The following is a 23,354-nucleotide window of genomic DNA, read 5'->3' as shown; positions in this document are numbered from 1 at the left end:
AAAATAAGAAACAAGGGGAAGTGGCTGAGCTTCTGACTACCTCCAATTCTTCTTTCATGCCTTGCTCTCAGTTGTCTTGTAAAGATGGGGAAGTACTCCTTTGACTCCTGCCCTTCCCCTCCTTCCTCTCAGCACCCAAGCCCAAAATGCTCCTTGGTAGAATACTTGGGGTGTCTCCCACTTGTTCTTTGCTCCCCAAACTTCAGCATGTCTCCACATCTCAGAATGTCAGTGTTAAGTCCTTGCTGTCACTCTATCTCCTCTTTGAGGTCCCACAAGAGAAATTTCTCCCAGGGCTGAGCTCTAGGAAACTCTATGCTTTTACCTTGTGATTTGCCCTTTCCTGTGTCTACTGCAATGATGCAGTGGCCCTCTTTGCTTTGCCCACTAGGGAGCTCATAGTGGTCAGCCCACCGTGAATGATGTTGCAGGGACTTAGCACACACGCCTTATCTCCCATCCCTCAGTTTCCATCTTCCTGCCAACCATGGTTTTTCTTTACCCTGATTTTTTTTTAACTTATTTACTCTTATTGTTGTGTATGCATTCTCGTAAGCTGCCTCAAATCTTTTTTTGTAGCGTGAGGCAGGGTATCAATTAATAATAATCTAGTTCTTTTGCACACCAAAGCCCCCCCTTTTACTAAGTTTTTTCCCTTCAAGGGGTCCCTATTTTGAAAGGTTCATGTCTTCCAAACAACCAGCATTTGTTAAGGAATTATGTCTGTCATCCCACTTTCTGTCAATTAGATGTGACTGCCATTTGGAGTTTCTGATTGTCGTGATCAATGAGGTAAACAGTGAAACCATGCTGAGCTGATCATTTTTGAACTAAAAGCAAAGAAACTTGTTTTTTTCTTGTGCCCTTGGCAGCCTTTTCATGGGTCAATGTCTGACGTAAATTGGGTTTTTTGATATCTCAGACTTAACTCGAACTCGGGAGGCTGAGGCAGAGAGAGGTGAAGCGACATGTCTAGGTCACGTGGTGATTTAGTAACAGATTAGCATGCACGTGTCCAGTCTCTAGCCACCATGTCATACCATGTCACCCTACCTGCATGCCCCCCATTTTCAGGTACCCCGTTGGGTGGATGGTGTTGTTTGGGGATACCTAGAACTTCTGTGATTGGGGTAGAAGAGAGCAAGACAGACCTGGGAACACAGGGTGGCTGTGGCCTCAGCTTTGGGATTCCCCTTCTGTCTTCTAAACCTCAGCATGCAGTGGGATCGGAGGGATGGGATAGCCCCCGGAAGGGTGTCGCCCTGAGAGAGTCTGCAGCATGGTGGATCCCAGGCTGGACTTTCAGTGGGCAGTGGCCTTAGCTGGGGGTGGGGTGAAGGGATGTTCTAGCAGATGCTCAGACTCCAGGAGAGTCCAGCCAAGCAGACAGGCGTTTCCTAAGGATGCTGAAAGGTGGCGAGGACATTCTGCTAGGGGAGGAGAAAGAACAAGAGCTCCATCGGGTCTGGGAGCTGGGATTCTCTCAAGATGCCCCAGGAGCCTCCCTCCTGTGCCCCCTGCAGGAGATCCCACTGCGCTCCAACGTGTACGAGGTCTATGCCACAGACGAGGACGAGGGCCTCAATGGGGCCGTGCGCTACAGCTTCCTGAAGACAACAGGCAACCGGGACTGGGAGTACTTCACCATCGACCCAGTCAGTGGGCTCATCCAGACCGCGCAGCGCCTGGACAGAGAGAAGCAGGCAGTGTACAGTGTAAGGGGGTGGGGCATGGCATGAGGGGCGGGGCCAAAGAAGAGACTGCTCTGGGCACAGGACCACAATGTCCCCACCTAGAATGTCTGCGAGGGTAGTGACCTGTCCTCTGGGGATGCCTGCCTGGGGCCCTTCGTCTCTTCCTCTGACTGCACTTCTCCGCCCCCCAGCTCATCCTGGTGGCCAGCGACTTGGGCCAGCCGGTGCCTTATGAGACTATGCAGCCACTGCTGGTGGCCCTGGAGGACATCGATGACAATGAACCCCTCTTCGTGAGGCCTCCGGTGAGCTCACCCATCCCCTGCACTGGTCACCCACACAGGGACTCACCTGCCTGCAAGCACACACTTTCCTGTGCACACTGTGCCGTAGACACACGTGGTTACACGTGGAAACTGCCAGCACTTCACAGAATATTTATTGAGCAGCTACTAGGTCAAGGCATTATCCAGCAGTCAAAAAAGCAGACCAAAAAAAAAAAAAAAAGCCAAAAAAGCTGACAAAAATGCCCGACTCGTGGAGCTGATGTTCCCATGTTTGTATACGCGCTCACACAAGAAGCCTGAAAATCAGTTCTGCTTTAGCGAGCTGGGGCTGAACCTCTTCATGTGGACTCAGACTCTCTAACTTGGTGGTTTTTTCTTCTTGCGTGCACCTAGGATGTAATGTTCCCTGGAGACCGTGTGCGTGCGTGCGTGCGTGTGTGTGAGAGAGACAGAGAGAGAGCACGCTCAAGCTCATGCCCTCCTCATTCAAACATCCATCTAAGTGCTGGGAGACTTCAGAGAACGTGCCAAGCTCAGCCCTGCCCTCATGGCGGATGTCACGGGTGACACTCCCTGAGGGCAGAGCTGGAGTGTCTCCAGCCCAGCCCTTGCTCCCTTGAGGTTACAGCAATTTCTCTCGCCCCACAAGGCCTGGGCAAAAAATTCCCTCAGCACCCACAAAAACACTGCCTAGGGCCCTCTGGCAGGAGCCAGGAGCTCAGGCCTTCCCTTGGCCTCCCACGACCTCCCTCTCCCCCTGCAGAAAGGCAGCCCCCAGTACCAGTTGATGACAGTTCCCGAGCACTCACCACGTGGCACCCTCGTGGGCAACGTGACAGGCGCTGTGGACGCAGACGAGGGCCCCAACGCCATCGTGTACTACTTCATCGCAGGTGAGGCCTGACGGGGCTAGTGCCTACCTACCCTGGGGCTGGAGATGACCCAAATATGCCCCCGCCCTGCCCCTCACGCTGTGCCATGGTCCCCCCCTCAGCCGGCGACGAAGAGAAGAACTTCCAGCTGCAGCCCGACGGGCGTCTGCTGGTGCTGCGGGACCTGGACAGGGAGCGCGAAGCTGTCTTCTCCTTCATCGTCAAGGCCTCAAGCAATCGCAGCTGGACACCTCCCCGGGGGCACTCCCTAGCCCTGGACCTGGTCACTGACCTCACCCTGCAGGAAGTGCGTGTCGTGCTGGAGGACATCAACGACCAGCCACCACGCTTCACCAAGGCTGAGTACACTGCAGGTGCAGGGACCAGAGCCTGGGCCTGGGGTGTGGGATGGCCTCTGCTCTGCCGCTTACACCCGCTTGCCCGTTCCTGCAGGAGTGGCCACCGACGCTAAAATGGGCTCAGAGTTGATCCAAGTGCTGGCCCTGGATGCAGATATTGGCAACAACAGCCTCGTCTTCTACAGCATCCTGGCCATCCACTACTTCCGGGCCTTTGCCAATGACTCTGAGGATGTGGGCCAGGTCTTCACGATGGGTAGGGGCTCCAGCCACTTCATGGACTATCGTCTGGAGGAGATATGGTCTGTAGGGTTACCCCAGGGTATAGGTGGCCGGCCAGCCAACCAGCTGTGTCAGTCCTTCCATTCGCCCACCCATCCATCCATTCATCCATCCTTCAGCCAGACAGCCAGCCAGCCATTATCTGTTAATCCTTTTATTCGTCCACCTATCTTTCGATCTATTCTCTAATCCACCTATCCATCTCTACATCTACCCACCCACTTTCTTCTCTTCTTCTTCCCATCTCCTCATCCATCCACCCACCCACCCATCCCACTGAACAATCCATCAGTCCACCCACCTATTCATCTATCTGTCCACCCATCCATCCATCCTCTCATTCATCCATCTGCCCACCCATCTACCCATTTGTCCGTCCGTCCGTCCATCCATCCTCCCATTCTCCTTTCCATAGATCCACCCATCTTTCCATTTGTGCACCTCACCCTCGCCTGCATCAGGCATTGCGCTAGGTAGGCACTGGGGAGCCAGAATTCTCCCCAGGTGTACAAAGCACACTTGTACGTAGAAGTATGCATGTTTGCTTGTGAATCTGCCTGTGTGGATAGCTGAGCGTCTCTTTGTTAGGTTCTAGAAGGTGTTCTAGAAGGTGTCCCAGTGGGTGTCACATTACCATACCTCCAGCTCCAGCCCCTTCCCTGCTCTTCTCTGCCCACAGCAATCAATCCAGCCTCCTTGGCCTGGCTTTCAAAGCTCCCCAGGTCTTCCTCCTAATCCCTCTTTCTGGTTTCACAGCCCCTCACTACCCTTGAGTGCACTGCGCCCACCCAGGCTGACCTGCTCACCATGGCTTCAGCCTGCTCCACGCCGTCCTCCCGTGGCCTTCACCTCCTGGAATACCACTCTGACCTCCAACTCTGCCTTCAGATATGCTCCCGCTAGCCACCCTTTGTAGTCTAGTTCATGAGCTGCCACCCCCGGTCACACAACTAGACACCATCCCTTTGTCCTCTGAGTTCGCACTGCTCTTAACCTTAATAAGCATAGAGAGGCTTGCTAAAGGTCACAAAGCTAGAAAGTGGCAGATTTTGAACCCAGGTCTACTGCCTTTTAAGAGCAGACTATGCTGTACCACTGCTGGTCATCTCTCAGCTGTGGCTGTGGAATTACGAAGCACACGTGTATGTGTAAGAGACAGAGAGGTGATACTGAGGGAACTCAGAAGTGTTCTGTAGCATCCCAGCATGGGGCAGCAGAGTCCCAAACTTGTCCAAGTTGTGTTTTAATATGCAGCACGTTTAGATAAAAACTTAGAATTCTCCAGAAAAAGTGCACCACCCCCGGGCTTTCCCTACAGGGAGTGTGGATGGCATCCTGCGCACCTTCGATCTCTTCATGGCCTACAGCCCTGGCTACTTTGTAGTGGACATTGTGGCCCGAGACCTGGCAGGTCACAATGACACAGCCATCATTGGCATCTACATCCTGAGGGATGACCAGCGGGTCAAGATCGTCATTAATGAGATCCCCGACCGTGTGCGTGGCTTCGAGGAGGAGTTCATCCGCCTGCTCTCCAACATCACTGGTGCCATTGTCAACACCGATGACGTGCAGGTACCCTGCAGGAGAAGGGTTGGGGTGTGGGGCAGTGGAGGGAGAAGGGGGACCAGGCCGCAGGGACAGGGCATTGCAGAGAGGTCAGGGGTATGAAGGGGATCAGTCATTTCCTAGATGCATGGCCTTGGGAAAGTCCTTCCGGGTCTCTGGGTCTCAGTTTCCTCATCTGTAAAATGGGAGCTAATAGTAGTGCCTGGTTCAGTGACTGGCATCAAGCTTGGCCCCTGGTGAGCATCCAGTAGGGATGGGTTTACTGGCAGGGTAGGGCAGGAGAGGCTGTTAGAAGAGGCGCCCATCCCATCCCTCGCTCCTGCCACACACCCCATGATGCCCCTTCTCGCCTAGTTCCACGTGGACACGAAGGGTCGGGTGAACTTCGCACAGACAGAGCTGCTTATCCACGTGGTGAACCGCGAAACCAACCGTATCCTGGACGTGGACCGGTGGGTGGGCGTCTGTGCACAGCCTGTCTTTCGGTCTGCCTCCCTGCCCTAGAAGTCGGAGAGGGGACCCACTAAGGAGGCACGGATGACGCCATCAGGCCTGCTGTATGGGGGCTCTACCCCAGACGTGGGCAGGGCGGGTGGAGAGAACACGGTCTGGGTGTATGAGCAGAGCTCCACCCGCCGGAGCCTTACCCTCCCCATGTGTGAAATGGGAGTATTACAGCAACTGTGAGCAGCAGGCAGGAGCTTGTGTGAAGGGATGGTGAACCATGTAAGATACAGAGCTATCCGAGCTGGGTGCGCCTTAATCTTGCAAGGCTTGGTCGGGGGTGAATGTGGGGGCAGGCCGGCCTGAGTGGGACGGGCTCTCGGGGAACGGCCGAGGATGGGAGCTGAGGCCCCTGCCCCTCGCCCAGGGTGATCCAGATGATCGATGAAAACAAGGAGCAGCTGAGGAATCTATTCCGGAACTACAACGTCCTAGACGTGCAGCCCGCCATCTCTATCCAGCTGCCCGAAGACATGTCCGCCCTGCAGGTACCCCTGGTGACACCGCCCCCACCATCCCCTTGTTGCCCCGGGTGCTCTCAGCCACTCATGCTTGGCCCTGCTGCCCTAGATGGCGACCATCGTCCTGGCCCTTCTCCTCTTCCTGGCTGCCATGCTCTTCATCCTCATGAACTGGTACTACAGGACCGTGTGAGTGACCCCTACGTGCCCTGCCTTTTGAGACAGGCTGACCAGCCCCGCTGCTGGGACAGTCAGGGAGGCAGGCAGGGCCATGAGGCCCTGAGACGCCAGCCCAGCCGCAGCCTCCTTCACCGGCCCCTCTGCTTCTTTCCAGACACAAGAGGAAGCTCAAAGCCATCGTGGCTGGCTCGGCAGGTCAGAGGGCTGTGATGGGTGGGGAGGTGGGAGGGCAGGAGGGGCCCCTGAGGGCCTAGGGTGACAGCCCGGGCCCCATAGGGCTGGCTCAGGCCCAGCTCCCCAGCCGGGTCTACCCCTCCCCCCACACCCCAACCCTTCTCCTGCAGGGAATCGCGGCTTCGTTGACATCATGGACATGCCCAACACCAACAAGTTTTCCTTTGACGGGTGAGTGAGAAGTGGTGTCCCTGAACCCGGCCGGGTGCACTTTGGGGAGACCCACCCAGGACCCAGCTGCGGTGAAGCCCCCGCTGCCTCTCAAGCACTGAGGGCATCATGGACTGGCTGAAACCTGGGGTGTGGGCGCCCCCTGCTGGGCCGGGTACCCCTCTCTCTCCACCGAGTTGGGCTCCCCACCCTGACTGGGTCCCAAGTGCCAGGGGGCGTAGGCTTTGGGCATCGGATACAGGGTGAGGACTCTGCACCAAAGCTGATCCAGATGGACACGTTGTCCTGGTTCTAGCAGGATCCTGAGGCGGGAGGACGCACCCACGGGTACCACAGGCAAGGGCCCTGCCTCTCACGGCCCTGAAGGCCCAGTCCTGTGAAAAGCACAACTACGGCCTGGGAAACGGTGGGGGGGTTAGGGGCGAGGCTTCAAGGGCATCTGTCCACTCGAGCCTGGAGTCAACCCCACTCCCCACCTGCAGGGCCAACCCCGTGTGGCTGGATCCTTTCTGCCGGAACCTGGAGCTGGCTGCCCAGGCAGAGCACGAGGATGACCTGCCGGAGAACCTGAGTGAGATCGCCGACCTGTGGAGCAGCCCCACCCGCACCCACGTGAGCCCAGGCCCGGGCCGGGCAGGGATGGGGTGGACAGTCAGGAGGGACAGGTGGAGGTAGCGTACGCTCTTTGCCATCGCTGGCCAAGGAGCTGGCTGGCTGCGGGGGAACCGGTCCACTGCCCTGCACGTGTGCGTGCGCGGTCTACCTCAGCTCCAGCTAACGCGCCCCCTCTCTCCCCAGGGAACTTTTGGGCGTGAACCAGCAGCAGTCAAGCCTGATGATGACCGGTACCTGCGGGCGGCCATCCAGGAGTATGACAACATTGCCAAGCTGGGCCAGATCATTCGGGAGGGGCCCATCAAGGTGAGCCCTCCTCGCAGCTCCTGCACCCAGACCCCTGGCTGAGCTCGGACTTGCTCCAGAGGATGCAGGGAGTGGGGAGGATCCTGGGAAACAGCTTTCTCCACCTCTAGGGACTCAGCTAGACCTGCCCTCCACGGGGGCGCAAGAACACCGAGGCAGAGAGGGGCCAGGGCCCCGGGCTGATAAGGAGCTGCTTCAGCCTGCAGTGTCCTGGAGGCCGGGACTCTGAGATACAAGCCCACGTGGGCTCTGTCTGGCCGCCGTCACCAGGCTCTGCTCTCAGTCCTCTACCCTAGGATCAGACGCCTGTACATCCTACACTCCCAGAGTGCCTTCCGTCACCCCCACCCGAGTTAGTTATGGGAGTGAGTGATGGGCGGCGCAGGCAGGGGAGGGCCTTGGTTGGGGGTTAACACTTTCCCTCCCCCAGGGCTCGCTGCTGAAGGTGGTCCTGGAGGATTACCTGCGGCTCAAAAAGCTCTTTGCACAGCGGATGGTGCAAAAAGCCTCCTCCTGCCACTCCTCCATCTCCGAGGTAGCGGGTGGGCCGGGAGCTGTGTGCTGTGCCCCAGCCCTGGGGGTGCGCTCGCTCGCTCTCTCTCTCTCTCTCTCTCTCTCTCTCTCTCTCTCTCTCTCGTTCATCCTCCTCGGAGTCTCTGGAGATCAGCAGCTAGGGCCCAAGACTGCACTGGGTGGGGGCTCAGAGAGTCAGACGGCGGGCTCTGCTTCTGCTATCTGGGCTCCACAGTGGGCTTCCCCAGGGGTGGGTGGGTGGGTGTTGAGGCAGTGTTTCTTAGACTTCAGGAGCCCCAAGAAGATACCTTTGAGAGGTGATATCATTTTAAGAAATTGGCTGTAGGGTCAAATAGATATACATATTTATTTGCCTGCAGTGATATGTCAACACTTTAGAAAGTCAGACTTTATCTAAAAACCCAGATTTCCAGCTGGGCCAATATTCTCAACTGGAGTAGCTAAAACGGAACAGCTCCACACAGGACAAAAGTGCCATTTGTGAGCCTCTGCTCTACCTTATTAATCCCCTCCAGCTTCAACTGTGGACACTTTCCAGCTGGCCACAGTTAGGAGCTGATCCTGCTTAAGGCCAACGTGGTAACCAATCCAGATGCCACAACCGCAGTCACAGGGTCTTTATAGATCAAAGTGAACACAGGAGATCTGAAAGATTCTCATAGGAAGCCCACGCTCCGGACAACACATCTGTAGCACCAGAAGTATCCACGGCTCCCCTCTGTACCCAGTTTGAGAAACACTGCCACAGGCCGCACAGGCCTGCTGCGGCACGAGCCCAGGGGTCCTCGTGTGCAGCAGGGAGGCAACAGGCCCATAGCAGGTGGGACTCGGGGCCATCCACCTGCTCAGGGCCTGGGCCTGCCCTGAACATGTGCGGGTCCCGGCCTCTTGCAGCTGATCCAGACTGAGCTGGAAGAGGAGCCAGGGGAGCGCAGCCCCGGCCAGGGCAGCCTGCGCTTCTGCCACAAGCCACCTACGGAGCTCAGAGGGCCAGGCGGGATCCACGTGACGCACGGCAGCACGGGCACGCTGCTGGCTACCGACCTCAACAGCCTGCCCGAGGACGACCAGAAGGGCCTGGGCCGCTCGCTGGAGACGCTGACCGCCGCCGAAGCCAGCGCCTTCGAGCGCAACGCCCGCACCGAGTCCGCCAAATCCACGCCCCGGCACAAGCTTCGCGACGTGATCGTGGAGAGCCCCCTGGAGATCACAGAGCTATGACTAGATGGGGGGAGCCCGACGGGTATGAGCAGCCCAACCCCACCCCTCCCGGGGCGAGAGCAGGGGCAGGACCTCCGGGCGGGGGAGGGCCCTCCCTAGGCAGCTCTGGGCGCGCAGCCTTGGGTCGGCCCAGAAGCAGGGCCCACGTCAGCTGCTCAGATTCCACTTTTGCCAGACGCTCATTCGGCATCTGATCTCTACCTTCATAAAATGTTATTTTTTTAAGAAAACCAAACAGAAATGGTGAGTATCTAAGAACGAGGTAAGGAGGGTCACCAAGAGGCCAAGCTGGCCCTCTTCCCCTCCCACCCCACCTCACGGCACAGGCGTCCAGCACCGGGGAGGGAGCCCAGAGCAGGCATACCCTGCCTGGCCTTGACTCTCTGACCCCAGTTCAAGTCCCAGTGCATTTCTGCCACATCCCTGGCCGGACATCCAGGTGGGGGCAGTGAGTAATCCCTGCTTCCCCACACAGACATGGTCATTGTCAGCCAACGGCATTCTCCCATTTCACTGGCTTTCCAAACGTGCCGGGCTCATAAAACGACTGATGTTCCCTTGGGTTTTGAATATAGTGTTCGTGTGTATTCCTTTTTTAAATTAAGTTATTCCCTCCATATTCTCCCCTTGGTTTTGTTCAACTGATACGCACTGAACGTTTCTGGAATGGTCTGAATTTAAAAAAAAAAAAGTCACAAGGAACCGGCAATTCACTCTGGCTCTGGTAAACCACCCGTGGGGCTGGGCCGGTGGGTTGCAGGGGTAAAGGACAGGGCAGCTCTGGACCCACCTTTGGGGGCACTCCCCTGCCCACTGCTGGCCCCAGGTGTGTCAGGGAGGACCAGATGGCATTTTCTTTCTCTGGCCAAACGGGGCCACAGGACTGCTGGGCACTTACTTACAGGTTCACGGCCTCGGAGCGTATCAGCAGCCACTCTTCTGGCTGAGGTGTCACAGAAACACTCGGCCTCTGGTTGACAGACTTTATTGTTAAATCACAGAAATTTTAGTGCAAAACAAACAAACAAAATCGGTAAGTTCATTTAGTAGCAACTGCGCATCTTGCCGTCTCCTGGCAACTGCAAGTGGACGAGAGGATGCAGCCAACTGGAGAGAAGGCAGGGCGACGGCTGAGGCCCCAGGCCAGCAGCCCCTCTACCTGGAAGCCAGACGCTTAGGAGCTTGTCATCCACATTTATTCGCAGGTCAGAAAGACCATCTACAGGGAGGGGGAGGTCAGAGGGAAAGACCATCTACGGGGAGGGGGGGGGGTCAGAGGGGAGGGGGCTGTACCGCCCAGAGCAACGGCGGCGCTGAGCAGCAGGGTGGACACAAGAGCAGGCATGACGCAGTCACCACTGTCCACACGCACAAAAGCAGGCCCCCAGGACCTCCACAAAGAGCTAGCAGGTTACATTCATGCAGGTTTTTTCCCCTCCCACCCCAAACCACAGAACTCCAAACACAGCATCAACCGGGAAAGACGAATCAAAGGCTGACCCAACGGTAGCAAGCCCGGCCCCACCAGGTCTCCTGAGCGGCTGCTTCCAGCAGCTCTATTACAGTGAGGACCACATTGTTTGTTTGTTTAAAAAGCCTAATAATTATTCTGAGCCTCTCATCTTTCATATAAAACTGCCTCTGTCTGGCAGTCAGCAGGCCCACGAGGAGGGAAGGTCCCTCCTTAGAGCAGGCCTCCGGAGCCCTCAGCACCCAAGGCCCATCCAGGAGGACGGACAACCTCAGTCAAGAGGCTCTGGCTCATGCCCACAGCCAGAGCCCCGTCTCCTCCGGGTAACCACCATGCAGGGACAGACTCAAGAGACCTCCAGTGTACGGTATGTCGGCATCCATGTAGCAGGGAGGAAAGGGACACTGAAGCAGCTACGCCAGCGGCCTGCTGACAGCAACGCTAAGATGAGGGCGAGAAGAAAGGGACTGAGGGAGAGGGATCCTATCAATCATTTTTATAACAACAAAGCCAACAGATCTGTGTGTTCGTTCCCCCAGACACAAGCAGGAAAAGATGCTGCAGTTTCTCTAAGACAGACCGCGCCTTCTAGTTCCACACGTGACGCTTGCAATGCTCGACAGCCTGACAGGAGAGAGGAAACAGTTTAGTCTGCAGGTGACAAACGCTATCCCTGGCCCATTAGTGCATCAGCCGGCACCCAAAACTGGGACCCGCTATCCTGTCCCAGATCAGCCGGGATGGCACAAGATGCTAATAAAGGCCCCGGGACAGCATCTCATTTAAACTCGGGATAGTAGGTGGCTATGAGTTTTGGGGACTCGTAAGGCAAGAGTCCAGAGCAGTGGATGAACAGCACCCCTGCAGGTAGGACCCCCTTCCTCTGGTTACACACCTGAGCCCCTGCCTCGAGGCCCCCAAGGCAGAACTCACCCAAGAGTCAGAGGTATACATCAGCTCAGGCCAGCTCAGAAACGGGCCCGGGCACCCAGGAGAGCGACAGAAATGCACTCCACCGGTGGGCCTCACCCTCCTCCCTGCAGCGGCCCTGACGCCGGCTTACCGGTCATGAAGACCCCCCCCCACGAGGAAGTTACACAAAAAGGAACATTAAGTAACAGAGGCTGAGCCGAAACGTCCCCACCCAGGAAAGCAGCATGGGTCACCCCGTAGTGGCTGCCCAGCCAGGAGCCAACTCCCAGGCTGCTCAAGAAGAGCTCCGCTGGGCCCTGGGTGAAGATTCAGGCCGGACGCCAGCCAGGGCAAGAGTGACCTAAGAGGCGAGGCCTCCTGCAAGAATCCGATGGGCTTTGTGCAATCCCTCGGGTGACCTCATGCATATCTGACACTGTCACCAGGGGGCTGAAGGTGGAAGCAAAGAACACTGCAGAACATCCACTGCCACCGCTCCCTCCTCAAAGACGACAATGCAGTGAGCCCGGCTTTTGCTGGTGCCCATAAGTAAGCCTAACTGCCCCCCTGGGCCTCAGTCCCCCTCCCCTACCCAGCTCCCCACCAAAGGAGTCTGTTAGAGCAGGTTCTCCCTCGAGCTGCCTGCCTGGCGGGGGTCCTGGGGTGCAGTTGCTGAGCTACTCACGTTGCACAGGGCTGCCGACTCCATGTTCTGGCACCAGTAGCTCGGGCCCCAGACACACTTCTCAGTTCCCAAAAGAGGCTTACGGGCTGGGGGACAGACTCCAATTTTCTGTAAGGTCAAAGGAAGGGGGAAGAATTAGGTCTGCCCAGCTATCCTTTTTCAAAACTGAGATGATTATCAGCTTCTAGAAGCAGCTAGAATCAGAGCTCTAATAAGCACTTTCCAGAAAAGGCAGGGTTGCCGAGGCAAGTGGTGGGGCCTGGATGCCTGGTTCTCCCACACACCATCCCCAGACTCTGGCCCCGGCCCCAAACCTCAGAGGAACCCTTCCAGGGTCCACGCAGCACCTCCCAGGTCACGCTGCCCAGGAACCCATACCGGCCCAACGCCGCTTACCAGGCACACAAAGGAAGGGTCCAGCACGTCCACCAGGATCTCTATGAGCACGGGCTCGTACTCCGTCACAAACTGATCACACTGTTAGGGAAACAGCAATGTGGGTCTAGGTGGGCCCAGGCAGAGTGTGGGGCGCTGGCCGTGCTCTTCTACCAGAATTCCTGGCCTTGCCAGCCCAGTGGGCCCAGGGCCTCCCTGCCTGCCCGGGTGACACACCTACCCCCACCTGCTCATGTTCTTTTCCCCCTAGTGGCTCCACTTAAGCCAACAGAGCACCTTTAAGAAAATCTCAGCGGACTCCACGCCAGAGGCAGAAATGGCTGCTTCTCCCTCAAAACTTCAACCAGCAGCACACTCAGCGAGCTACCCAGCTCCTGCATGTCCCAAGCAGGGTCTGACATTCTGGCCGAAAGCAGCCCACAGCGTACCTGCTTCTGGTACGGGTCAGGCAAGAGGCTGCAGCCTTTCTCGAGGGCAGCAAGGATCTGCTCCTTCGTGCTGTTCTTCTCCAGGTTGTGCTCCAAATAGGTCACCAGCTTCTTGCACACCTCACAGAAGCCACCGTCCTTCCGCGGCATCACGTGTGCTATGCAAGAGAGCACAGGCTCAGTGCTGGCAAGGCCCTCCCCAACCCGAGAGGGGCCGGCCGGCCTCGCGCGCACTGGGCTCACCGGTCAGCGCAGGCAGCCCCCGGCTGGAGCAGAGATGAAGCATACTGCACACCAGCTCAGGGCTCGCCTCCTGCAGGAGGATCGACAGGATGGAGCTGCCGTAAGTGTCCACCACCTCCTGGCACTCCTCGGATAAGGACGAGGGCAGCTTCGAGCACACGCTGTCCAAAGCATGAATTATTTCTTCCTGAAACACAAGAAGAGAGGCTCATGTGAGAAGATGGGAGGCTGCGTGGGGTGGGAGAGACTCTGAAAATGCTGATGTGACCAGGGAGCCAACAGCAAGGTGCTGTTTTCTCCCTCAAAGGCTAGACCTACAGAGCAGGGCAAAGAGGCTGCCTCCGGCCCCAGCCCAGAGGGATCCGCTGCTGGGAAGTGGTGGTTCCGACTCCCGGGCTGGTGTCCCATACCCACAAGGGCCAAACCCAGCTCTCGGGCTGGGTCCTCCCACCACGCCATTCTGGCTCCAGGGCCGGGAGCGCTTGCGATGGCAGCATTTCCCGAAATCCCCGTACCTCGGTCCTGTTGTTGTCAATCAGCTTGACCACCTCCTTCACCACGTACTCGCACACCTCACAGTAAATATCAGCCTTCGCCGGGACCGGATCCTTCTGTTGAAAGGGCAGAAGAATACTAACACTGAGGGCCTCGCCTCACTCCTCGGTCCTGCTCCTCTAAAGGAGTGGGGCAGAGGCCAGGACGGGCTAGCGTCACACAAAGGCCACTTCCTGCTGCATTCAGAATGGGGTGTGGCTTCCTCCCAGTGTCCAAGCCCCAGTCCCTGCTGCTCCTAGATGGTGGGAAACCTGTCCCTTTCCCCAATCCTCTACCACCCCCCCAAAACCAGGAACAGAAGCAGTGAAACTGTCCCCCAACCCCAAAGAGCTGTCCATTCAATGTCCGTTTGCTTGCAATCACCTCATCATTCGGCATTCATTCTGGGGAGGCGAATGGGGGAGCAGGAACAGAGAGAGGATTCACTATGAGTCTACTGTTTAGAAGACAGCGTTTTAAACATGTTTCAGGTCTGCTCTTGCGTTTCAAGTCTCAGCGCCTGAGATTGCTTTTCCAGAGCCTACCGTTGATAAAACAATACTGTTGAACACAATTTTCTGTGACAGTGGCCACATTCTCTGGCCGTACCACGCAATACAGCAGCCGCTAGCCACATGAGTCTACTGCTAAGCACCTGAAATGTGGCTAGTGTAGCCAAGGAACTGAATTTTTCTTTTTTTTTTTAAATGTAAGTATCACATGCGGCTAGAGTACAAGCTATAACTCTCCATCTTCTCCAGCCACTAACTCAGTCAGCAAGGTGGGCCAGAGCCTCTGAGCGTCTCGACTGGACAGGAGGGGCGGCAGCAGCGCTTCCGACTCTGCCAGACACAACCCTTGTGTGGTCCACACAGTACACGTGCCGAGAGAAGACAACAGGAGGAGACGAGACAGCTAAAGGTCAAGTGACACTGACATGGAAAGTTCTGGAACAAGAAGTGCACACACGTGCCATGTGATAAGACATCACGTGGCTGGGCGCCTGTTCTGGAAACATCAAGTTTGTACCACAGCCACAGCATGGGGAAGGAGGTGGGCGAGGCCACAGAAAGCACATCGGAAAGGTTCGGTCGGAGCCGGGCACTGAAAAATGATTTCGAATGGTGTGCTAAAAACGTAGACTTGATCCCATGAGCACCAGGGTTTATAACCAAGGAGATAAATGTACGAGGGTAGGGGGCGCTGCATCAATTTAGGGGATACTGTAAACTAATGGTAAACTAATGGTCTCAAACTCAAATACCTTTAAAAGCCAAGCAGGGAGGGCTTCCCTGGTGGCACAGTGGTTGAGAGTCCGCCTGCCGATGCAGGGGACACGGGTTCGTGCCCCGGTCCGGGAAGGTCCCACATGCCGTGGAGCGGCTGGGCCCGTGAGCCATGGCCGCCGAGCCTGCGCGTCCGGAGCCTGTGCTCCACAACGGGAGAGGCCACAACAGTGAGAGGCCAGCATACGGCAAAAAAAAAAAAAGCCAAGCAGGGAGCCAAAAGAGTGTGTGCCTTGTAGGGTGTGACAATGTGGAGTGGCGGGGCATCACAAAACCAACGGCACCAGGTACCTTTATGGGCTCCACCAGCTCCAGGGCAGGGATGACGTTCTCCGAGACCACCTTGGCGGGCACCAGAGTCTTCATGGGCATCTCCTTCACCTCGTCACAGAACCCAACCAGCCCACAAATCTCCTTGGGCTGCTAAAAAGAGCACAGAAGCAGCAGTGAGAGGCAGGCCCAAACCACCACCCCCTGTCCCACGCTCTACACACAAAGTCGGGGTGCTGGAGGAACATCCTAGACCCAGTGTCAAAGCTGACTGCCCCCCAAAGAGCCCACATTAAATCTAAAGGGGCTTGTGCAAACGCAGATGCACCAGTTCCACGTGGGGAAGGAGGTCATGCAAAGCTCTGAAGAGTGATCAGACAGAACTACTATCCGCTCCAGCCGCGGAGCACCCAGGGAAGCAAAACTCCTGGCACCTTTCAAGGGCAATCGAATCAACTCCAAGGACACCTGGTCTGTTTTTCAGCTCAGCTGGCTCGCCCTCAGGAGGAGGAAGTAATAAGCTACATGTTCTTTCTAGAGGAAGAACTACGATGCCCATAAACTAACAGAAAGCCAAATGTGTTAGAAATAAAACCGTACCGGATCTTTCAGTAGCAGGACCCTTAAAATCATACATTAAGGGGAAATACTGGCTTTTTAAAAAGCCACATTCTACGTTCACAATTGCACTTGCGCACACACACACACACTACAAACGAAAACCCAGTCTCCCCATGTCATGAATCTTTTCAAGTCACAAGGTCTCCAGATCCCCTTTCCCCTCCAGATACCAAACCACAGAAGAACTAGATAGTTTGGACAACATCTTGACCATTTCACTACGACAATGGCCAAGAGCAAGTGAAGTATACACACTTGGTATACTTTGTAAACAAATGCAACTAGCTCTGGCCTGATGGCATTTGCTCCCACTGGCAAATCATAAAGCAGCGGGAACAGGATTGCTCAAACGGGCTCTGTTAGGGGGACAGAGTAGCTCATGGCTATGGTTCATCTTGTTTTAACATGCGGAAGGCTCTAAAATTAAACAAGGCTGGAGAATTCTGAAAAGTATATCCTAGAAGTATCCTATCTCTGGCAGGCTTTAAGAACGGGCAAAAATCAGAAAGTGGTTGAAGATATAGCAAAAGCTTTTTAGAAAAAGGACAAAGATGAGGAGGTGTGGCTGCTTTGTCTCAGATCAGCTTTGCCGCACTAACTCCCTGAGGAGGCCTAGGTGAAAATTCAGATATTTCAACCAAAGTCCTCTCCTCTTAGACTTCATAATACCTTTGAAAATCTTTAATTCTAAAAACGGATGCCAGTACTCAAAGGAGGGCAGTGCTCACTACAACCCCGAAAGGGCACTGGCTTGGTAAGTCTAGTCTGGGGGCTCGGTCCCCACGTGTTGCCCCCAGTGGCCTGGCTCCTGAGTTGTCTCGTGTGGCTCCAGAACCCAAAGGACCCCGTCACCCAGAGGGGCAGAAGCCATCGAGAGACTGTTTCCAGTTCTCTGGAGCCAACAGACAGGGGGACAGTCTGCTGGCTATCTGCAAAGGACTTGCTCATGCAGCAGAAGCATTTCTGGGGCGAGGAAAAACACGACCAATGACATGCAACGCTCTCCTGAATCATGACAGAAACAAGGTGTCCCACTGAAGCTGGGCCTGCACTGAAGGAAGCTGAGGCCACCGATGGTTCCCCGCCACACTGGTGGCCTGCACGTGGCTGGCTGGGCGCTGACTGCAACCAGAGTGCAAGGCTCTGCGGGCCTCATCTGCTGGGCCCCCCTAAGGGGAAGTGAGGCCCCTGGCCCCTCCCAGGGCTGAACCACACGGGAGAGATGCGGAAGCTCCCTTGCCAGCCAAGTTATTAACACGGAGAGGGAGCCTGCCTTTCCCAATCTTTCCTTGTTATCTGTCAGAGCTGACGATGCCGTACAGAAAAAGATGAGCAAAATTAACAACAAGCAGCAGCAGACCCACTACTACAAGCAAATTCCCAGCACATACCTGATCCTGCTGCTGAACAAAAAAACAGGAAATCGGAGATGAAAAAAATAAGAGAAAGGAAAGGACACAACAGTTAAGAAAAAATTAAAACAACAATAATCAAGCAGTTAACCAGGTATAAGGATGTCTGTCACCAGAAGTTTAGGTGAAATGCCCTTCCGGTCACCTGTCAGCAACCTACCTTGTTCCTACTATTGCATGCACATGGGGACCCTGAAAGCTAGTCTCTCCTTCAAGGGTCAGACCACACTGCCCCCAGAAGCCTGTTGGTGCACCATCCCCATGCCCCTAACACGCCACGGCAAAACACTGAGCAGCAGGTCCCCAGAAAACACGTTAGGAGGGGCTTTCCTTGCTCAGAAGCCAAGCCCACCACGCCTGCAAGGCCCTCACCTCAGACTGGGGATGAGCGGCCGGGAACAAGACACAGGGCTGCTCAAAACAGGGGCGTGTGTCCGAATATCTAATACACCCGGAGGGGTCAGGAATCCCCAGCCCAGGTCTCAGGGCAATCTGCCCCCAGGTGGCCGAATGCCAGCCTGGAAGGCTGGTTTGACAATGCAGGCATACCTCACTTTACTGAGCTTCACAGATTTTACAAATTGAAGGTCTGTCGCAACCCTGCTTCAAGCAAGTCTACTGGCCCCCATTGTTCCAATAAATAGCATTTCCTCACTGCATGTTTCTGCGTCACATTTTGGTAATTCTCACAATAGTTCAACTTTTTACTGCTATGACTCACTGAAGGCTTAGATGATGGTTAATGGTTTTTAGCAATGGAGTATTTTTTAATTAAGGTATGTACGTTGTTTCTTTAGACCTAATGCTACTGCACACGTAACAGACCACAGTGTGGTATACACGTAACCTTTATATGACTGGGAAGCCAAAAAATTCGTTTGACTCACTTTATTGTGATATTCACTGTACTGCAGTGGTCTGAAACCAAACCTGCAGTATCTTTGAGGTAAGCCTGTGTTATTAAAAGCCCTGCCCTTTGACTCAGCAATTCCAGTCTTAGTTACCTATCTTAAGGGAAAAACCAGGAATGCGCATGTGTATCTACTTGTCCCTGAGGAGAACAAACTCAAGGACTGTAGGCCAGTCTCAACATAGTTGGGAAGTCAGCATGACAGAGAAAAAAAGGACAACTCGCCCCTCACCCACTGCAGATCAGATCTCAGGAGGCCAGTGCATCTTCCCCATGTAAGGATGCCTTCAGACCTCCCTGCCCTGTACAGTTTGCTGCGTGGATCGAGCTGGCTTCACTGTGCTTTCTGGATATTTTCTACCTCTAATAATGAAGGAATGCCCCTACCCCCTGGATGCATGAGAAGCAAGTGCAGGAGTTACGGGCTCCAGCAGCAGCTACAGCTAACACTGCTGCAGAGTGCAGGACCAGCTCTGGGAGGCGGATGCTCCCGCCTCAGAACTCAGGCTGGAAGACAGCAATCCTCAGGCCTGGCCTAGCTACAGAGCAGACTATTCCCAAGGGTCCCAGAATGAAAGGTAGATGCTAGAAATCTGATGGCCGGCTCACATACGCACCGGCAAACCAACCACCAGGAAGCCAGCAGGGCAGTCCCGGGGGTCAGGCTACTTCAGCCTTTCCCCTACCTGGGGAAGGCAAGGGGGAGGTACTGAGTTGCAGGTGGACAGTCTGCTGGTCAAAGAGGGCTCATTCTGGCCCAATTCAGTACCTAAAGGTAAAAGGGAAACTAAACCATATAATTTTCAAAATCCTAGAAATCACAGTTTGAGACAAGGAAAAATGCTAACAAGGAGCTTCCCCTGCCACCTACCATATGCATCACCATTTGGATAGCAATTTCCGAATACTGGCTGATATAGTTCTTGCACTGGGGAGAGAGAAACAGACTGTTAGCGAAACTCACTGCTACAACAACACACCAAAACCCCACCCTTTCCAACAGTGTCAATAGGTGAGTATCAAGCAAGTTTCCAAGAGTGGAATCATCAATGCCTGCTCTGGGCAAGTCTCAATAAGATAAAAAATGGCAATCTGGTTACTCCATACCTTACAGGAAAACACGTGTGCAAAAGTGTTTTGAAAATGTTTTCCAAAGGCCCTTAGAGATGAGGTCCTCCAATCTCCTTTTATGGCCCATACTTTCCCCGAGGTCACACGGCAACTACTCAGGGGCAATTTAGAGTGAGTGTGGCTACAAGATACACTATGATGGATCCGAGATTACTTTTCAAATCCGTTCACACATTCTTGGACAGGATTATAAAGTTTAAATCCAGTACAATCCAGTTAAGTTATAACGATTTTCATAAAAATCTAGGTATTTCCTGCAGACCCTATCTGGTCATGACTGGGGAGCCTCTATACGTGAGAAAACAGGGTGATATGACAGCTCTCAGAGAGGTTAACCTGGGGAAGCCAACTGACACAGCGAATATACCAAGATACTTCAATGAGGCTAAAAGATTCACAGGTTTTAAAGAAAGTTAACAGAAAGGAACCCTTAGCTCCCAGAGCGGACTTCTTACAGCTGGCCTCCCCACGTCCAGCCTTGCAGAGGTTCATTAGTGGTCGGGTACTAAATGGCATTTTGGTTTTAGACATCAATCTCATGAGTGTGGGTAATGGGAACACGGTCCAAGACATAAACCCCCCACGGGGCTAACGAAGAGTTTCTGAGCCTGGAGGACCAACATTCACCAAAGTAAGGAAGGCATCCCGGGTGAGCCTCTTACAAGCCAGGCGCGTGGCTTCCCCTGGGCAACCACCCTGCTGGCGGCGGGGACAGCACACCTAGAATTACGAATAGACAACAGTCAGGCCTTAGAACCAGGACAGGGTTCTAAGTGGTTCTACTGTTGTTTCTTAAAGTTGTGGTGACTGCGAGAAAAAAAAAAAAAATCTTCACAAAAGTGGTCTCCTTCTCCTTCCACTATTTTGTCCCACGAGTTCTGTTGCATATCCAAACTCAATTAACCAACCAGGTATTTAAGTACCCACCACATATCTGGCTGCTTTCTGGGAACTGGGAATTGTCTGAACATCTCTTCTTCAAAGCCCTCAGGCTGGAACTTGAAATGGCGCCCCAGGAAGTGAACTTTTCTTGCCTCCCCCACTGCTGTCTCCACAGCCCAGCTCCCTGGCCCAGAACGTCCTCCGATGCCTGAGGTAAGGCTCACCATGTCGGCCATGCCAGGCCCCAGGCGGTCGCACTCCTCCTTGGCGTGGTCCACCAAGGCCTCGACAAAGCTGGAGTTGGTCCTCACAGCAGTCTGCACGTCAGTCACCATCTGAATGCAGTCCTGGCAAACGTCCCCATCAGCCTAGAGACACAGGGGCAGTTGGTCTGTAAACACTGCATATTCCTAAAAACAGCTAAGCGTGTTCAGATTCCGACATGCTCGTAACTGCAGCACCAGGGGTGAGTCCCTGAACTGTTCCTAATGTGTTTTTACAGGCTCTAAAGGGACTGACAGGTTTAAAATCAAGTGGGCATTGATTATAGTAAAGCTTAACAGGAAGGGGGAACCATCTCTGCGTCTGTTAGATATCCCGGTTCTTCAGAACCTCCATGCACAACCATCTGAACGGTGGGTTGTGGAACTGCAGAATCAAGTAAAGGAATAAGGCCCCAGTCTGAGAGCTGTACGCACACGCCGCCCCCTTTCGTGTCACAGCTCAAACCCAACCAAAGACAGGGCACGGGGCCCTGGGCGGCCAGGCCCACTGCCTCACCTTGTGCTGGGGCTTGCTGTGGGGCCCGTCCTGAGGGTAGAGGAGGAGGGGCACGTTGGCCATGAAGGGAGCCACCACCTCAGCCATATCCAGGTCCGGGATCTGATTGGACTTGAGCTGGTTCTGGTGATTCAGCTCTGCCAGGTGCTTCTGAAGAGACTCACAGAGGTTGAGAGCGGAGCACACCTCCCCGGGATGGCTCTGGGGGGAAAGAGGCACAAGTGGAAATCCTCTCCCCAGAAGGAAACAGGCCACCTGGTGCCTTTGAATTCTCCCTTTCCTCATCTCCTGGCATGACTCACGTGCGCACGCCCAGCTAACAGGCGCATCTCAAACCAAACTGCCCGACCTGCTTGGCCAGCCCCACGGCTCCATTATGACAAATGGTTCCACTCCCGGGGGTGCCAGCCACCAACATGGAAGACATGCCTAACTCCTCCCCTCCACCAGCAAGTCCAGTCCGTTTATCCACTAAGACCACGTGCAGCTGTCCGCCTCCACTGTCCCCATCAGATCTCACACCTGACCGTCCTGCCAGCTCTTGCAACTCCCAATTGGTGGGACCCAGACCAGACCAACCCCTTTGAAAAGGGGTCATCTCACCTCTCCCCGTGAAACCCTCCAAGACCTCCCCACTGCACCGACAATCCTGAAACAGCCTGAAAGGTCTTGCGTGATGTGACCCCTGCTTTCCTCACCAAAACCTTGGTCCCATCTCAGGACACTCCTGCCCCACTGGAGGTTTTTAGGGTCCTTCCAAATTCCACAAACCTGGCTCCTTGTTCCTTGCTGAAAACCCAACCTCTGGCACATGGTTTATGCATAACAGATACTTACTGAATGAAAGTCCAGCATCCTTGTAGCTGACATGAGTTATCAAGTCAGCACCTATAACTGTTATACCAGTTTACATTCCTTCATTAATTCTATGAGTTCCCATTTCCCATACCCTCCCCAACCCTTGAACGTTACAAGCAGAGTGGTCTGCATTGCCAAAGCCATTCTGGACGAAAACTGTACAAAAGATCTGGTGACGAAATCTCAGTCTATGAACGGACTTTCCGTTTTAGTCACTGTAATCTGGTCTGGAACCTCCCCCGGGCCCCAGAGGTGCCTTGAAGGAAGAGTCTATCTACTCTCCATCACGTACCATTTGTCCTTTAATCATGTCCAGGATGACCGGGAGGTAGGAGTCGACGATCTCCTTGCAGGAGGCAGACATGTTCGGCTTGGGCAGCCAGTCGCAGGTCCTCTCCAAGTACACGAGGATCTCTTGCTAGAGAGGACAGAGGCAAGGGTCGGACCAGGATGGACTCCTTCTCCACAAACGGGCTGAAAGCAAGAGGCCCTCCACAACTCCAGAAACGTGAAGGCTAGAAACAGTGGCCCTCGGGGAAGAGGACCTGGGAGAGGGCTAGTGTGGAGCCGTGGCCCTGCCAGGTCAGGGAGGCAAAAAGCAGGTGCGAGCAGTATTCAGAACGAAGATCCTCTGACCTGCGGTCTCACTGGCACAGGGAATTCTGAGCAGAAGTCACCAAAAATGGACCTAAAGGTTAACGGCATATGATACAAAGTCCCGATCAACCTCGGGCATTTGACGCCTAGCCCAGGAGTCAGCAAACTAGGGCCCGCGGCCCGTTTTTGTACAGCCTGTGGGTAAGAATGGTTCTTACATTTTTAAAGGATGGGGGTGGGGGACGTTACATGACAGAAGCAGTCTGTGGCCCACAGGACAGTTATTTCCGACCTGAGCCTAGACCATTCCTCGCTGGACGCCCTCAGTCACGGCTCTGTACGGAACCGATGCATGTGGCCACACGGCCACCGCTCACACGCGGTCACACACCCTGGTGGCGGCTCACCTCAGTGGCGTTGTCTTTCAACATGTCACCGGCTGCAGTGATGACGTCTTTGCATATGTCGCAGGGAAGGGATTTCTAAGAGGAAGGAACACGAGGGAGAGAGATCTGTATTCGTAGGACATAACTCACACCGCACACAGCTGAAAACTGCCACGGCCGTTTTCCTGTTTCATCTAACCATGGCCATCTCTGACACACGGGCACATCCTGGTCCCCCAACCTAGGTGAGAAGCACTGGACAC

The 23,354-nt window shown here is 54.8% G+C and overlaps 2 protein-coding genes across 3 annotated transcripts in view; one reads left to right on the top strand and one right to left on the bottom strand.

The window, feature by feature from the left end:
* Nucleotides 1–9,902, top strand: part of CDH23 (cadherin related 23) — a 392,970-nt gene extending 383,068 nt beyond the window's left edge. The window contains 15 exon segments of the mRNA XM_060034829.1: nt 1,524–1,715; nt 1,886–1,999; nt 2,745–2,874; nt 2,976–3,227; nt 3,307–3,468; nt 4,813–5,069; nt 5,418–5,515; nt 5,935–6,055; nt 6,138–6,217; nt 6,363–6,403; nt 6,553–6,613; nt 7,096–7,225; nt 7,412–7,534; nt 7,965–8,069; nt 8,963–9,902. Of these exon segments, the coding sequence (XP_059890812.1) occupies nt 1,524–1,715; nt 1,886–1,999; nt 2,745–2,874; nt 2,976–3,227; nt 3,307–3,468; nt 4,813–5,069; nt 5,418–5,515; nt 5,935–6,055; nt 6,138–6,217; nt 6,363–6,403; nt 6,553–6,613; nt 7,096–7,225; nt 7,412–7,534; nt 7,965–8,069; nt 8,963–9,289 (2,193 nt within the window). The 3' untranslated portion in view covers nt 9,290–9,902.
* A 356-nt stretch (nt 9,903–10,258) lies between these two features.
* The window catches only part of PSAP (prosaposin), a 34,073-nt gene continuing 20,977 nt past the window's right edge, over nt 10,259–23,354 (bottom strand). The window contains exons 3-14 of one of the 2 annotated variants that reach the window (XM_060034831.1): nt 23,113–23,187; nt 22,401–22,526; nt 21,251–21,451; nt 20,695–20,838; nt 19,329–19,385; nt 15,536–15,667; nt 13,940–14,035; nt 13,425–13,611; nt 13,182–13,339; nt 12,754–12,834; nt 12,358–12,465; nt 10,259–11,384 (exon numbers count right to left, since the gene is read on the bottom strand). In XM_060034831.1, coding sequence (XP_059890814.1) covers nt 11,349–11,384; nt 12,358–12,465; nt 12,754–12,834; nt 13,182–13,339; nt 13,425–13,611; nt 13,940–14,035; nt 15,536–15,667; nt 19,329–19,385; nt 20,695–20,838; nt 21,251–21,451; nt 22,401–22,526; nt 23,113–23,187 — 1,401 coding nt within the window. In that variant the 3' untranslated portion in view covers nt 10,259–11,348. The remainder of the gene's footprint in view (nt 11,385–12,357; nt 12,466–12,753; nt 12,835–13,181; nt 13,340–13,424; nt 13,612–13,939; nt 14,036–15,535; nt 15,668–19,328; nt 19,386–20,694; nt 20,839–21,250; nt 21,452–22,400; nt 22,527–23,112; nt 23,188–23,354) is intronic. The other variant, XM_060034832.1, reaches the window with a different exon arrangement.

Source organism: Delphinus delphis, chromosome 16 (genome assembly GCF_949987515.2).
Source record: "Delphinus delphis chromosome 16, mDelDel1.2, whole genome shotgun sequence".
NCBI lineage: Eukaryota > Metazoa > Chordata > Mammalia > Artiodactyla > Delphinidae > Delphinus > Delphinus delphis.
Note: the sequence above shows the minus strand (reverse complement) of the source record. Positions and strands in the feature narration are given on the sequence as shown.